Source organism: Apiospora hydei, assembly GCF_038363865.1.
Source record: "Apiospora hydei strain CBS 114990 chromosome Unknown utg000009l_segment0_segment0, whole genome shotgun sequence".
Taxonomy (NCBI): Eukaryota; Fungi; Ascomycota; class Sordariomycetes; order Amphisphaeriales; family Apiosporaceae; genus Apiospora; species Apiospora hydei.
This window is the reverse complement of record NW_027117368.1, coordinates 2,783,082-2,796,591: the sequence shown is the minus strand read 5'-3', so window position 1 is coordinate 2,796,591 and position 13,510 is coordinate 2,783,082. Positions and strand designations below refer to the sequence as shown.

The window sequence follows — 13,510 nt, the reverse complement described above, 5'->3', positions numbered from 1 at the left end:
CATTCGAAGCTGTCTTTGATATGCCCCTCACGTTGGTTGTTACGAATCAGTGCCGCGCTCCTTTTCCAATTCCAATTTGATACCTACCTAGTCTTCTACCAAGAGCAGAACATCCAACGTTGATGTTACCCAATAGGTCCATGTGCATGCATGTACCTACTTTGCCATTGAGCGACGGGCATGTATGAATACGACTGGCACTGGCACACGCGACCACCATACTATAGCAGCAAGCTAGGCATGTGTTACTCTTCATACCATTCGGCCAAGACACGGCATGCATTCGGCTAGAACAAATCTCGGCTGCTAGGCAATCAAACAAGCTACCAGCCTTCCAGTGAATCCAGTGAAGTCACCATCCGGCGGGGAAGAAATCTGGGATCAAGACCGTTTCCGTCCGGAGACAGGGAATCCCGCCAATCCTGCGTCTCCGCACCCGGGGGCCAATGCCTCATGTTACACTGGATCGTACCCCGCGACGGCTGTTCTCTCCCCTGGCGTGACATCATGCTACCCTGCAGTCCTTTTCTCCGACGTTTACTGCATCCTTCCGGAAGATGTCGTTGCGCTCCACCATGAAGCCTTATAAGACCCCCTCTTATTGCGTCGGCATAGAGAGGGCACCGGCATACGAAAATGCACATGCAAGATCTACATGTTATATAAAGGTGTGGCCGAGCTGACCGAGCAGATCGTCAAGCCACCCAGGTGTTGACCATCGCGCCTCTATATACCGGCCCCTGAACCTCGCCCAACATGCAACTCATTCTCTCATTGACGACGCTGGCCACATGCGCCATCGCTGGAAGCGTGCTCCCTCGAGACTCTAACACAGCTGTCGTAGACCTCGCTGTTACAAGGGGTAGTCCGAAGCACTGGGCCTCGGGCTTTATCTACGGCATTCCTGACAATGAGGACCAGGTTGCCCAGCACTGGTAAGTGTTTGGCCACGGTCATCCACACATCCAAGGACATCGACTAAAGTAATGCACTAGGTACGAAGACATCGGCTTCCGATGGGGCCGTACTGGCGGCGCGCAGTACGGCGCGCCGAAGAGGGGCTGGAACTGGGGCCGGACGGAGTACCAAGGCCGGCTGCAGTCGACGCTGTCCAACTACCGTAGCATGCGCAAAGTCGGGGCCGAGTGTATCATCTACCCGCACGATATTTGGGGCACCGACTCGTTGAACTCATCGAGCTACTGGCCGGGTGACAATGGAAACTGGCAGCCCTACGAGGCTTTCGTGAAGGCCCTGATGGATGACCTGGTTTCAAACAACGCCCTCGAGGGGCTTGTGTGGGATATCTGGTGAGTAAAAGATCAACAAAAGAGTGGCAATCCGACTGATGTCCATTGTAGGAACGAGCCAGACATTGAGTGAGTATCCCATCAACACGCCTTAGCCATCCACTAACGCAAGTTAGGGTATTTTGGAAGCGCGACACGCAACGTTGGATCGATCTCTACATCCGAACCCATAATATCCTCCGGTGAGCCTTCGTCTTCTTCAATTCCCCATCTCTGAATGTGCTAACATCAAACCAGTACCGACTCCCGCTTCGCAAACGTCCCCATCACGGGCCCAAGTCTCGCCTGGCGCCCCATGAGCAGCAACAAGTGGTGGACCTCGTGGCTCCAAGCCATTGCCGACGCCGGGACCGTGCCGGACCAGTACTCGTACCACCTCGAGGGCGACCTCAACGCCCAGGACAACGACCCGCAGTACACGAACCAGTCGCTCGGCGCGCTGCTGCGGCAGCATGGCCTGCCCGAGCGCCAGGTCAACATCAACGAGTACGCCGCCTTCAACGAGATGGTCCCCTCGGGCTACGCCTGGTGGATCAGCCGCCTCGAGCGCTTCGACTGGATCGGCCTGCTGGGCAACTGGCAGGGCGGCACCACGCTGCACGACCTGTTCGCCAACCTGCTGACCAAGTCCCGGAACCCGCGCGACTACGGGGCGTCCGACTACGCTGCCGCGCCCGGATACCACGTCTACCGCTACTACGCGCGCAACATGACGGGCGTGCGCGTCGGCACCACGGGGTCCGAGGATGCTCAGTTCGACGCCTACGCTACGCTCGGCGAGGACCGCGTGCGCGTGCTGGCAGGGCCCAAGGTCCGTTCCGGGCAGTGGAAGGTGCAGGTCGAGGGACTCGCGGCCGCGGGTTACGCGGATGCGTCCGGGTCGGTCGACGTCGAGTCTTGGGAATTTCAGGGGTCGAACGCGTTCGCCGTCACGGGCCCGCCCGCCTACAAGGGGGTCAAGACGTACCAGTACTCGTCCGGGTCGGTGATCATTCCTGTTTCTCAGACGAATAACTATACGGCTCATGCTTTTGAAATCGCTGTGAAGAAGGGCTAGCTTTGGAGGCTACAAAAATTGTTTCAGGTCAGGGTTCAGGGTCATCTGTGTCGTTGGTCAGAAGTTACAATGATATAGCTATAGGCGACGTCACTTGAAGTGTCTTGTAATGCATTGCAAGCAGGTGACATGACTTATGCCATGCGCGCCCCATCGTTCAGGGGTAACTCCTTGAACCTCACTTAGCTAGTATTCAATCTCACATTTATCTTGCGGCGCTCTACCAAGATAGGTTGGCTTTATACTCATACAGTCCACCACTCGGGCAACTGCTGCCACTCGAATCACGTATCAATCAAGTATTGCTGCGATATAGCGCTGCGTCGCTGTCTTTGGTTCCATTCTTGATCCAACAGTTTCCACCATACTTGTCTGTCGCGTAGGAGACATCTACGGTGAAAGAGGAGGCGGTCACAAGTCAGTCGGTATATCTGTGCATGGCCCAAGAAGAAGATGGGCCAAGACTTACCAGCAATGAACACGGCCGCCACGCACTCCGACGAGTTCCGTGCGAGATTGTAGGCCACACATGCGTGTAAGCAAGACTCCATGGTATACGATGTCAGGCCCATGAGGTCTTGGGACTGGCGGCTGTGGTAGTCCTGGCCGCAGGTCAGCTTGAATAAGCGGGTCTCGTCTCCGATGACCACGGCTTGGGTGTTGCCGTTGAGCTTTTGACAGTCGAGCGCAACGGAAACGCCGGATGTGGGTATGCTGAGATACGACGATGTCGCAGAACCGCCGGAAGTTTCTAGGCTGTTGGAAGGACATGCGGACGCCCTCCTGACCAAAAGAACAAGAGCTTCAAAGTCAGTCTTCAGAGGAAAAACAGGTGGTCTCGTCTCTTCGTCTATTGTTTTCTGTAATTCGGGAGAACCACACGTACTGTACTGCCAAGGACCCTCCTGCGGCACCGCCAACGGCTGCACCGATGACGATGAAACTCAATACCAGGGAGAGGATGAATGTCGATCGCTTGATGCCGCAAACGCTCCTGGGTCTATCATCATGTAGTGGATACTGGGTACCAACATGAGAGGCTGAAGACATTGTTGCATAGTCGGCACGCGAGATGGTGTCTGCTGGTCCGTAGTATGCCGAGGTGTACGGCCCCGGAAACTGGTGGGTTGAACCGGAGTAGTCATGCTGACGCATAACCTCGGGCGGGATGGGCTCGGGCTTGCGGAGCGGCTCCGGTGCCTCACTTTCATGCATGGCTCATGCGGTCTTAGAATGATGTATATGATTCAGAGACATGGGCGCGACAAAACAAGCGGCCGAGACAAAGGGTAGGAACCAGCTATATTACAGAGCCATCCTTGGCCACACAAGAGAAAGGTAGGCAACCGGGTGTGACAATCTGCTCTAGCTCCGGAACACCATGTCATTCTCGAAACTCTCTGGGCCGACGATTTATCGGGCTCGATCTAGAGCTAAACGGTTGTCATCCAGAATCCAGACCGAAACGGCTTGGTTACTTGGGCAAAGGTGAAATGTCGGAGGGCTAACCCCCATGAAAGCGATCTGATATGCAGCCCCTCGCTTATCGGCTGCCTCGTGCTGCTTTCGAGAGCAGTCACACGCCAATAATGATGGTTCACAACAGCGATTGCATCAGTCGGCAATTATCTCGTGTTTCGCTGCAAGCAAGACCTTACCGGATCAGACTTAACACTCTCCCTGCAATGTGATACCGGCATTGTCTCTCTACCGGCCACAATCACCCGGGTTGACGTCAGGTCCGGCTATATTCTGTCCAAACATGATCTCCTTGGCCATTGAACATCAACTACAAAAGAAAAGAATACCCGTCATGGATTGGCAAATGTCCATCAGCCCAGCCCCCAGAACTGGATCTCAGAATCATGGCTCTTTCAGGACTTCCGGTTATGGTCGACGTATTAGTCGTAAGGGATATTCCCTATGACTGACCTGTATTTGATTCCTATCTTACACCCTTATCGCTGGATATTAGTTCCTCTTCATATCAATAGTAATACATAAGCCTGCTATAGTACATAGCTTTTGTGCATATTTTCAGTCATTGACCTACAAGCTCTAGCATAACAGATGCAGCACCAATGTGAATGAGCTTCACAGCAACTCTCAGCGATAAGGACAGTCTGAGGCACCAAGGAGTTATTGCCAAGATTCACAAGGGGCAGATGTGCGATTTAGTTGAAATATCAAGGCATAGTCAATATTCCCATTGTGTCATTTATCTACCCCTTTTAATTGAACCACACTGACTCGGCATTCACAAGTTCAAATACGTTCTGTGCTGATACCTTTCTTGGCCCTATTATCTATATATTTGATTGAACTCTCTTTATGCTCATGTGTGATACTATGACACCGGTTGCATACTAACGTCAGCCACCAGCCCTCCGCCTGTTTCCTCAATCATGAGACTTGATGCTTCTAATCTGTCAAATTAGGAATAAACCGGGGTTAGTCTTCTGCGTATGGCTGGCTGGATACCTTCAATCATGAAGTCAAGTTCGGACGAAACCGTTGAACCAGTGCTGCCTCTCTCCGAACTATAACTTAAGAGTGATGATGGTAGCAGCAGGGGAGCTACATAGCGACAGTACAATGCGTGGCGTCGTCGGTGCAGTCGCCACACGGCCCATTCGCGGGGTTGCAGATGGCATGAGAGACCGAAACCCTAAAATCCCGCCCCGTCTCAGATCCTTCTCCCTCTCCTCTCCTCTCCCCTCCTTCCCGGGCTCTCCGACTCTGAGACAAGCCCGGTTATAATCTTGGAGAACAGAGTTCTGAGCCGTTCGTGGGGGGAAGGGGGCAGACAAGGAGGGGCAAAGGGGCAAGGGGGCATTGTCGAAAGCAAGAAAAAGAAATAAAGCCGGCCAGTTCTTGTTTTTCTCATTGGCCCAATTGCTCGGCGAGACAGTGACCAAACCCCTCTCCTTTCCGCTTCCCCTTTCCCCTCCGGGCTTGCCGCTAAGCGAAAGAAGAAAGCAGAAAGAAGAAACAACGAGCAGTAAGCTTCGAAAGATCTCTAGTCGTGTTCTAGCGGTTGGGCCGAGGTCCGTTCGTCTGACTCGGTGCCCACAGGATCGTCTCTGATCCGATCGGGAAATCCATGAAAAGCCCCCTAGCGAAGGCCTCCGCCGCAGCCCAACGATAGAACTCCAGAAGGAGAGGGAGGCCCTTTTCAGGTCTCCTTCGCTGGTACTTCCAACTACGTTGCAAGGCGTAGGGTAATTTCACCAGTGGCTCTTTTGTTCCCTGGTGCGGCCGCATGGGAGGACTTCCAGTAACGTAACCGTGTCACATGGCACGTCACCTGCGCCTCTGCTAAGCTTGTCATCACTGCCCCGAAGTTTCCAGATCCTTAATCAAGGACTTCGCTCCAGGCCAGTGCCTCCCGATCCAACTCGGACTCTCTCAGATCACGATTGCCACGTTATTCGTTCGCTTGTGCCGCCCCTGAGCAGGCCAACCATATCGGTTATCGATCTGCACAAATAGCCATATTAGCAAGTGCCAAGCTGTCACCCATGCCCAATAGGGAACATCCTATTATCGAACCAAGACCAAGTACATCAAATGACAATTAGGGCAAGCGCCGTCAACCAAGCACAGTAAAGCAGACTGGTACATACCTGTAAAGTAGCTGCATATGTCTCTTCATGACTCATGACGCCATATCTACCTTCTCCCCACCCGTATGAATCGGACGAACCTCCTTAAACCAAGCATGACTTTAAGCCTCTTGTCCCAGTCTCTCTCTCCTGAATCCTTCCCTCCCACACTGGCCAAGAAAGGGCCCGACCACGAAAAGCACATGTGGCGTTAAGGGTAGAAGGGAGGGCATGGGAGAAGAGGAAAGCCAAGCTTGCAAAGAAACCGAGCATGCCTCGGGGGCATATATCCCTGATACCAGTCATCGATTTAGGCGGTAGTAGTAACACATTCGGCCCTGTACCCTTCGAATCGTTGATGACACCGAAGCTCAGACAAAACAGACGCCTTAGCCAGCTAGCCCCTTATTGGCTAGGTCACAATAACCTCTCCTTCTCTAGCTAGCTGTGACCATACTTGCCGATCTCCCGCTTCGCTCGACGTCATCAATGAAATTGGCAGTATGTAAGTAGCTCAGGAGGAAACCGGGAGCTAGGCAAAGTGCTTGCCGAATAAGCGTGGGCGCTGCGCTGTGTAGTCATTATTGGCAATTGAATTGCCCAATTGGAGATTTTTGAGACTAAATTACGAAGAACATGGTCACATTTGAGGGCAAAGGTCGAATGAAGAAGAAGTGTGAGCGATAGATCGCGAGAGAAGACTCGCAAATTTGATTGATAGTTTAAAGACGCTACCAGCTATCCAGCAGCCGCCTGTAGCATCATCATCAGATCCCTACAACCATGAGTCTGTTGTCTCATTGGTAAACCTCTCTCCATCGATCCAGCAGTACCAAGTATTACAAGACCGAGGCGGGCAGAAGAAAACGAACGAGCCCGAAATGTTCTCCTCAGCGACCGTGTGGCACTGGTTTTTCGTCTAACCAGTTTACCTCTCCTCCTTCGTGTGTGAAAAATCCATTGAAACGACCGTGTTGTGCGCCTCGCAATGCAATGATGAAAAACCTCCAAACCAGCCTCGGCGCTCTACCGTCGTCTTGGTATCATGGTAGGCGCGGGCTTTTTGTAGTCAGAACTCCGTAGTTGTTGTTGTTCAAAAGGAAAAATTCCCATGTCAAAACGACCGTGTATGCTGTTGTGTGATATAACCCCCTCTTCCTCATCGGTATGCTCCCAGAACGAAGGAGCACGTTAAAAAAGACGACATTAACATTAATCGGGGTTGGCAATGTACAAGCGACCGGAGGTGAGGGTCATCTTTCGCTCGTCCACGCTTCCGCGTCTCCTCAATTCTTCGGGATTCTTAACGCTCTTCTCTCTCGTGAGGGCGGCGTTTAGCAGGCTATTGCTGGCCAGCTTGGCGGCGCTGGGCGCCTTGAGCTCAGGCAGCGCATCGGCCTTCTCGGCACTGCTGCCACTGCGTGTGCTTTGGGTACGGCCCAGTTCTATAGCATCATCGCCCGCCTGGAATTCTGGCTGCTCCTCTGCCAAGCTGCCAGGTCGTTCCGGCGTATCGCTGGGGCTCCATTTCCTGCCGCTCTGGGACGCCATGCCGGTGGAAGAGCGATAGGCGGCATTGCCGCGACGACCGCTGTTAGTGCTGCTGCGACCGCTGCTCCCCGTCCTACGGTGGTGCAAGCGCTGTGTAGCCAGGTCGTCTTCGTCGCTGTCCTCGCCCTCGACCTCGGTGGCACTCAGACGCATGGGCACGCCGCCAACGCCAATGTAGTTGTTCTCGGGGGTGTAGCCGACGACGCCGGGCTTGCCGTGGTGGCGGATCTTTGCAGCGACCTTGGCGGTGCTGCTCATGCCCGTCGAGGTGCGGCCATGGCTGATGACGCTGGTGACTTCCTTGTTCGCTCGCTGCTTGGCGGCGCGCTGTTGGGCCTGCAGGCGAGGGTCTTCGTACTGCGAGCGATCGCACCAAACGGTGGCCTTTTGCTTGCGCAGGAGGGTAACGTAGCTGGTGGGCTGGCCGGTGCCGGATCGAGACGAGGTGCTTCGACGCGGCAGATCGCTCGTGGGGGAGGTGCGAAAAGCGGGAGGAGGGGGATTGCTAGAGACGGTGCTGAAGGTGTTGACGGAGGGCGAGCGACGGCTGTGGCCCATGCCGGCCGGTGGTTGTTGTAGATGCATTGGTGTGGGAGCTTGTATTTGGGGTGGAAATACAGAGGAAGAAACTGTTCTGGTGCGAGAATGGCCGTAGATTTGAGGAGACGGGTCCAGAGGTCTCCTCCGCTCCCCTAACATCGCAGTGACGTGGGGATTGGAATGTGCGAGGGGGTGTATATTTATTGTCTGGGAAGGATGTGGTTTAGCCCCTCGGCTGGGCTGGCGCAAGTGTTCGGGCGAGAACAAAGGCGTCTGGTGTGTCTTGTCTCGCTCTCGCTCCCTCTCTCTGGTGGTATTTGGTACACTAGGAGCGGTTCGCCGGAAAAGGGACCTGCGAGGGATCTGGTAGAAGCGTCTGCGGGCTGCGAGGTCGGTCGCTCTCAGCTCAGCTCAGAAATCCTTTTTGTCTCGTACTCTCCGTTGAGGGGAAAGTGCAGGCATGGGAAATTGGCCGCGAAATGGGAAATGGTCTTGCGGTGCTGGGCTGGGCAGCTTGGGCTTGGGCTGACGGAAATGCCCACCAACAAAGTTGCTTCTGGCGGGCACGTACGGTGGTGTACTTGTACTGGACGATCAATGGTTTGGTTGACGGGCCGGGACAATTAGAAACAGTGGACCGGTCTCAGTCAATCGATTAATCTGGTGATTCGCACTATTCGCTGGGCTTAGTGTGTGTGTGTGTGAGTGTGAGGTGGCAGGGCCGCAATGGGTGTGATTGACGATGATTGATCACGAGTCGCAGCAGCAAACAGGCCGGCGTACAGAGGAAGGATGGGTGTAGGTTAGCTAGGTAGAGGGAGAGGAAACAGTCGAGTAACAGCAAGTCAGCCGGTGGTGGTGGTGGTGATATGTCTTGTATTTGACTTGGGCCTTTGCTTTGTGGGTGGATGCAATGCCACGCCCAAAGCAAGAACACAGCACACAGCACGCACAGCGCATGCTGAGAGGGAGGAAAGATGGAAATCAACGTTGCATGGCAAGTTGATGGGGCCCTTGACGCCCTTGTCGCCCTTGTCGCCCTTGTCCTGCCTGGCTGGCCCTGGCCCTGGCCCTGGTCCTGGTGCTGGGATTGGCTTGGAACTGGGGCTCGGTGTATCTATTCGTACAGTACAGTGCCCTCCCAGCTGAAGATATACTGGGGAGAGCCCTGCGGGCGAGCACCCACCAACACCAGCAGCAGCCCACGTTCCTCGCCCTCTCTCTCTGCTGTGTGCTAAGATGGAGACCTGAAATTGGTAGCGGTTAGTGGGCTGACAGGCGCCGGAGTGGGGAGCGGCCAAGAGGCAACAAGCGTCGAATCGACGAAGAACTGGAACTGGAACTGCAATCAATTCCCTCGTACAGCTCTAGCTGCTGGCCTAGCTCGAGGTACATTCCCTCAAAGATGCTTTTCTTCGCTTTTTTCTCTTGCCTTCTTTCGAGTGGGGGAACGAGCTTCTCGTCTCCAACAATAGTTTTTTCCAGCCAGCGACGAGGAAAATACATACATACATAGCTACATGGGCCCCAATAATATCCTCAAGTGCCCGCAGGACTGCCCAGTAGCTGCTGAAGGACTGCGCCGGTAGCCTGGGAGGCCTTACAGCCGGCGTTGCTGCTAATGATCCTCCTGCAAACCTTCGCCTCCCCAAATCCCCAAACCGTGGGCCAGGATGGCAGCAGTTACCAAAACGGACAGTGAGACAGCCCGGGCCAGTCACAGTCCAGGTCTCTACGAGTCTACTACTAGGCGACAATCAATTCCGAGCTGGGGTATCCCACGGACAGAAACTTTTTCTGTTGGATCCTCCGCCCTGCAGCCGCTTGGGGATTCGAGAAAATGTCACAGTGCAGGCATACCGATGGTCATCTACAGAATAAGCTATCTCTATCTACCTGAGGTATGCGCGCATCTACATATGTATGTATGATACGGCAAAAAGCTCCCGTCGCGCGGCGTGCCGTTCATGCCGGCCACAATCTTCCTCGAGCTTGGGTGTTTGTATGAAGCGTAAGACGCCTCGCCCAAAGCAAGACAGAAAAAAAATGAAAACAGGATTGAGAAAGACCAGACGCCGGTCGTCACAGTCGGGCCAATCAAGGCATTCGATCTAGTATAGTGTGGCTGATGTAATTATCGTTCGTCAGTCAAGCTTCGGCAATCCGAAATAGTTAATCTCGATGTTATCGTGACGTTTTGCAGCAAGCTGGCAAGCTGGCAGCGGGGTGTTGCTGAGGATGGTCGCTAAAAAGGGCCTGGCTGGCCGAGCTGGCGTGTGCTGCTGGGTCGGGTCTCGGAGGTCAAGTCCAGCTCCCCAGCAACAATAATGAAGGGTTCAGTGCAAGGAACGGTTAGCTGACGGCGAGGCACGGAGGACCCTGGATCTGACGTAGATCTCTCTGCCCGCAGCCTCAGGCCTCCCTCTTCCCGCTCTCTGGGCGTTTCACCTCACACCGTGGTGGGAGAATACGAATTTATGAGGCATGTGTTGAGACGGCGGCAGTGGGATGGGCTGTGGCTGTATCGGGCGGAGATGCCGAGTGGTCGTGGTGCTACTGGCTACTGGCTACTGGCCACTGGCTACTGGCCTTCAGCCTTTTTCTACAGCCCGTTTCTCCCTTTGCTCAAGAGGGATCCACCTCGTGTCCGCCTGTACCAAAAACCAACAGACTCGAGCACCGATCTGATAACTCGATTAGGTCAGAGAGCCGGGCCCGAGAATGCGAAGAGATTCAGTGGTGCCGCCTGCCGAACGTGCGGGAAGGGAAGAGAGGAGGAGGAGGCGAAGAAAGAGAGCATCACTGCCTTTTCTTTTCTCGGGCCTTCTGGTCGAGTGGTGATGTGATAAACCTAGGGCAAGTGAATAGACTTCGAGGACCGGGGTGTGCGGCCAGACGATGATACACGGAGTACTTGGCCACTACTTTCGAGCAGTAACTGTACTTACTGCGTGCTCTGGCCTAGGTTACTCTGCCTCCACTTGCCAGCTAGCGCGAGAGAAGCAGTGCAGCTATGGGAATGTGGTCAAGATGGGAATCCCGATTTGACGAACATCCATACTCAAGCTGACACTGGCGTCGTTGCGTTATCAGGCTGGCTCAGGTATGCAAGCAAACTCCCGACCGGGAAAACCCTGGCTGGCTGGATTTACGCACATTTATCCTGCTGGCCAGCTCGACCAGCCTGCCATGCCAGTCTACAAATGTGTAGCAGTCTGGGCGAGATGTACCGCAGGCTAACCCCCCCCCAATCCTCGCTGGTGGGTTTTGTTTATGTTTACATGATACTCGGCCATGCATTGGCTCGTTCTCCCGTCGAGTCAAAAAGAAACACGGCGACGGGCTTTACTCAGAGACGCCGCCGTCACATATATTGCTTGCACAGGTCCGTTCCTCCGTTGCTATGCACAGCCCATGGCGGTCGGTTTATGTGGACGACGGGCATTAGCTGACAGCTAGCTGGGACTGGGGCCGAGTGAAACGTCGTGACGTCCTGCTGGCTGTCCTGTTTCTTTTTTCAGGTCGACGAGCTAAGGTATGATGTCGAGACTTGTGCGCAAAGGCCAGAGGATGGCCATCTTCGGCCGGGCCAAGAGCGGACCCCGCGCCCGCGCCCATGAACAATGTGCCCCTGGCCCTTAATTAAGTCCCTATCCACACTGGGCTGATGAATTCATTCCCGCGTTCATTGCAATCCGAGAGAGAGAGAAAATAGAACAGGAAGGCGAACCGTCCGACATGCCATGGAAACTTCAATAGTCGAGAGGCGCCGGCGTGGTGGATGGATGCTACCTACCCTACCTAGACTAGGTACTGTCGATGGATGCTTGCAGTGCAGCAGCACGGCGGATGGGCGTGCGGGTTTCTGGGGCTCCGGAGTCGAGACCGCCTCAGTAATTAACCCTGCCGGTCACGATACATACAGCACCGCATGCATGCAAAATGCAGCCAAGCGGAGAATGATTGCGGAAGCCCATCGGTATCTGGTTGGATTCGGCCATCTTTTCAGCTCCCCTCGTGGCTTATCCATTACCGCATCCGGATCCTGGCCCTGCGATTGGACGGCCGGGTACATCGTGCACCTGCTTTTTGTGGATGCCCTCAATCTGGAAGACCTATTATCAGTGTTTGCCAGCCTGCCAGCCGCCGGCACAGTCATGGAGAGATACCTACATAGATGGTAGGTAGGTAGGTTGACTGAGATAAGCCGTCAGCAGCATCCATCAACGCAACTGCATGAAAACAACATCATCACTCACCCTCGACCGATGCATGCTAGGATGGTCGAGAAAGACATTGCAGGATGTTCATGCAATGCCTCTTCCGGCCTACCAAGTGGGAATACCGAATGCCGCACAACACAACACCCGCCCCAAGACAGGAGCTGGCTGCGTTGTCTCACCCGATGCCATGTACGTACAGTCGACGGTCTGACAGCCTGTTTCCTTCGAGTCTCTGTTGCGCACGTCATTACAGGCCTCAAAACCTGTGCTTGAACCACGAGTAAAACCGTTACCAAACTTTGGTTTTGGACGGATGGTTTAATGACGAGGGCGCATATAATACTTATCGAGGGGCGCATATGACACAGTACCCAGCTCTCTAGCCCTGCAGCGGCGACAACGCCTCCTCCTGGGATGGACTGCCGTCCTGGCGCTGGCAGCCTGGGCTAGCTGGGCACACGCCCGCCGAGCCAGGTGGTGCCGGACCACAGCTTATTTCTCACAAAACGGCCCAGCAAAAATGTCAGACATCCACTCCAACTTTCCGCCAACATCCCGCCAGGTTTTTCTGCTACACCTGCAAGTACTTACTGTACCGTCCAAAGTATCTTTACGACGGACGGGAGAGATGCTCTTATCGTGCGGTGTGCGTGCGTGCGTTGTGTGTGTGTGTGTATGTGTGTGTGTAACCCCAGCATCGGCAGCAGCAGTAGCAGCAGTAGCAGCAGTAGCGGCAAGGTGACTATCACCGACTGGGCTTACGCGCATAACCGCAACATATCACCCTTGAAACGCCCTGCTCCCGCGCGGATGCCCAGAGATCAGCGCTGGAGAGTTGGAGTTGTGGTCAGACAGTGGTTGCAGCGCACCATGCTGCCATGCACTCACACACTTCATCCTCTTTTTCCACCAGCAAGGTAAAGCCAAGTAACAAGAAACAGACACGTCCATGCATGCATGCATACAACGGCCTAGAGGCCAAGTGCCGTTGGTGATGATGCACTGGGGGCCAGCGCCATGGCCAGGTGGTCGGTCAAAAGGTTTACTTCCAGTGTGGTGGTATTGCTGCTATAACAACCTGCTGTCTGCAGTGTGGCTGCTGCAATGCCCTAACCATGTAGATTAGGTACATGACTGCCCAAGCGAGCAGTAGCAGCAGCCTTGTCGCGGGCGGGCAGGGTCAAAAAGAGCCGGGAACTTATCAACCTCTTGGCTTTTTTTCTT

At 54.5% G+C, this 13,510-nt stretch overlaps 3 protein-coding genes across 3 annotated transcripts; 1 reads left to right on the top strand and 2 right to left on the bottom strand.

The window, feature by feature from the left end:
- Positions 1 to 756: 756 nt before the first annotated feature.
- Positions 757 to 2,367, top strand: PG997_012646 (uncharacterized protein; the record flags this gene model as incomplete). The annotated part of the gene is made up of 5 exons (XM_066816960.1): positions 757 to 935; positions 996 to 1,310; positions 1,362 to 1,379; positions 1,427 to 1,492; positions 1,548 to 2,367. 5 exons carry the CDS (start codon positions 757 to 759, stop codon positions 2,365 to 2,367), a joined length of 1,398 nt encoding a protein of 465 aa, XP_066662652.1.
- A 295-nt stretch (positions 2,368 to 2,662) lies between these two features.
- Positions 2,663 to 3,582, bottom strand: PG997_012645 (uncharacterized protein; the record flags this gene model as incomplete). Its single annotated transcript, XM_066816959.1, has 3 exons — positions 2,663 to 2,757; positions 2,837 to 3,204; positions 3,254 to 3,582. The coding sequence occupies 3 exons, from the start codon at positions 3,580 to 3,582 to the stop codon at positions 2,663 to 2,665; spliced, it is 792 nt and encodes a 263-aa protein (XP_066662651.1).
- Positions 3,583 to 7,184: 3,602 nt separating this feature from the next.
- On the bottom strand, positions 7,185 to 8,108 carry PG997_012644 (uncharacterized protein; the record flags this gene model as incomplete). Its single annotated transcript, XM_066816958.1, has 1 exon — positions 7,185 to 8,108. The coding sequence occupies one exon, from the start codon at positions 8,106 to 8,108 to the stop codon at positions 7,185 to 7,187; it is 924 nt and encodes a 307-aa protein (XP_066662650.1).
- Positions 8,109 to 13,510: the final 5,402 nt, after the last annotated feature.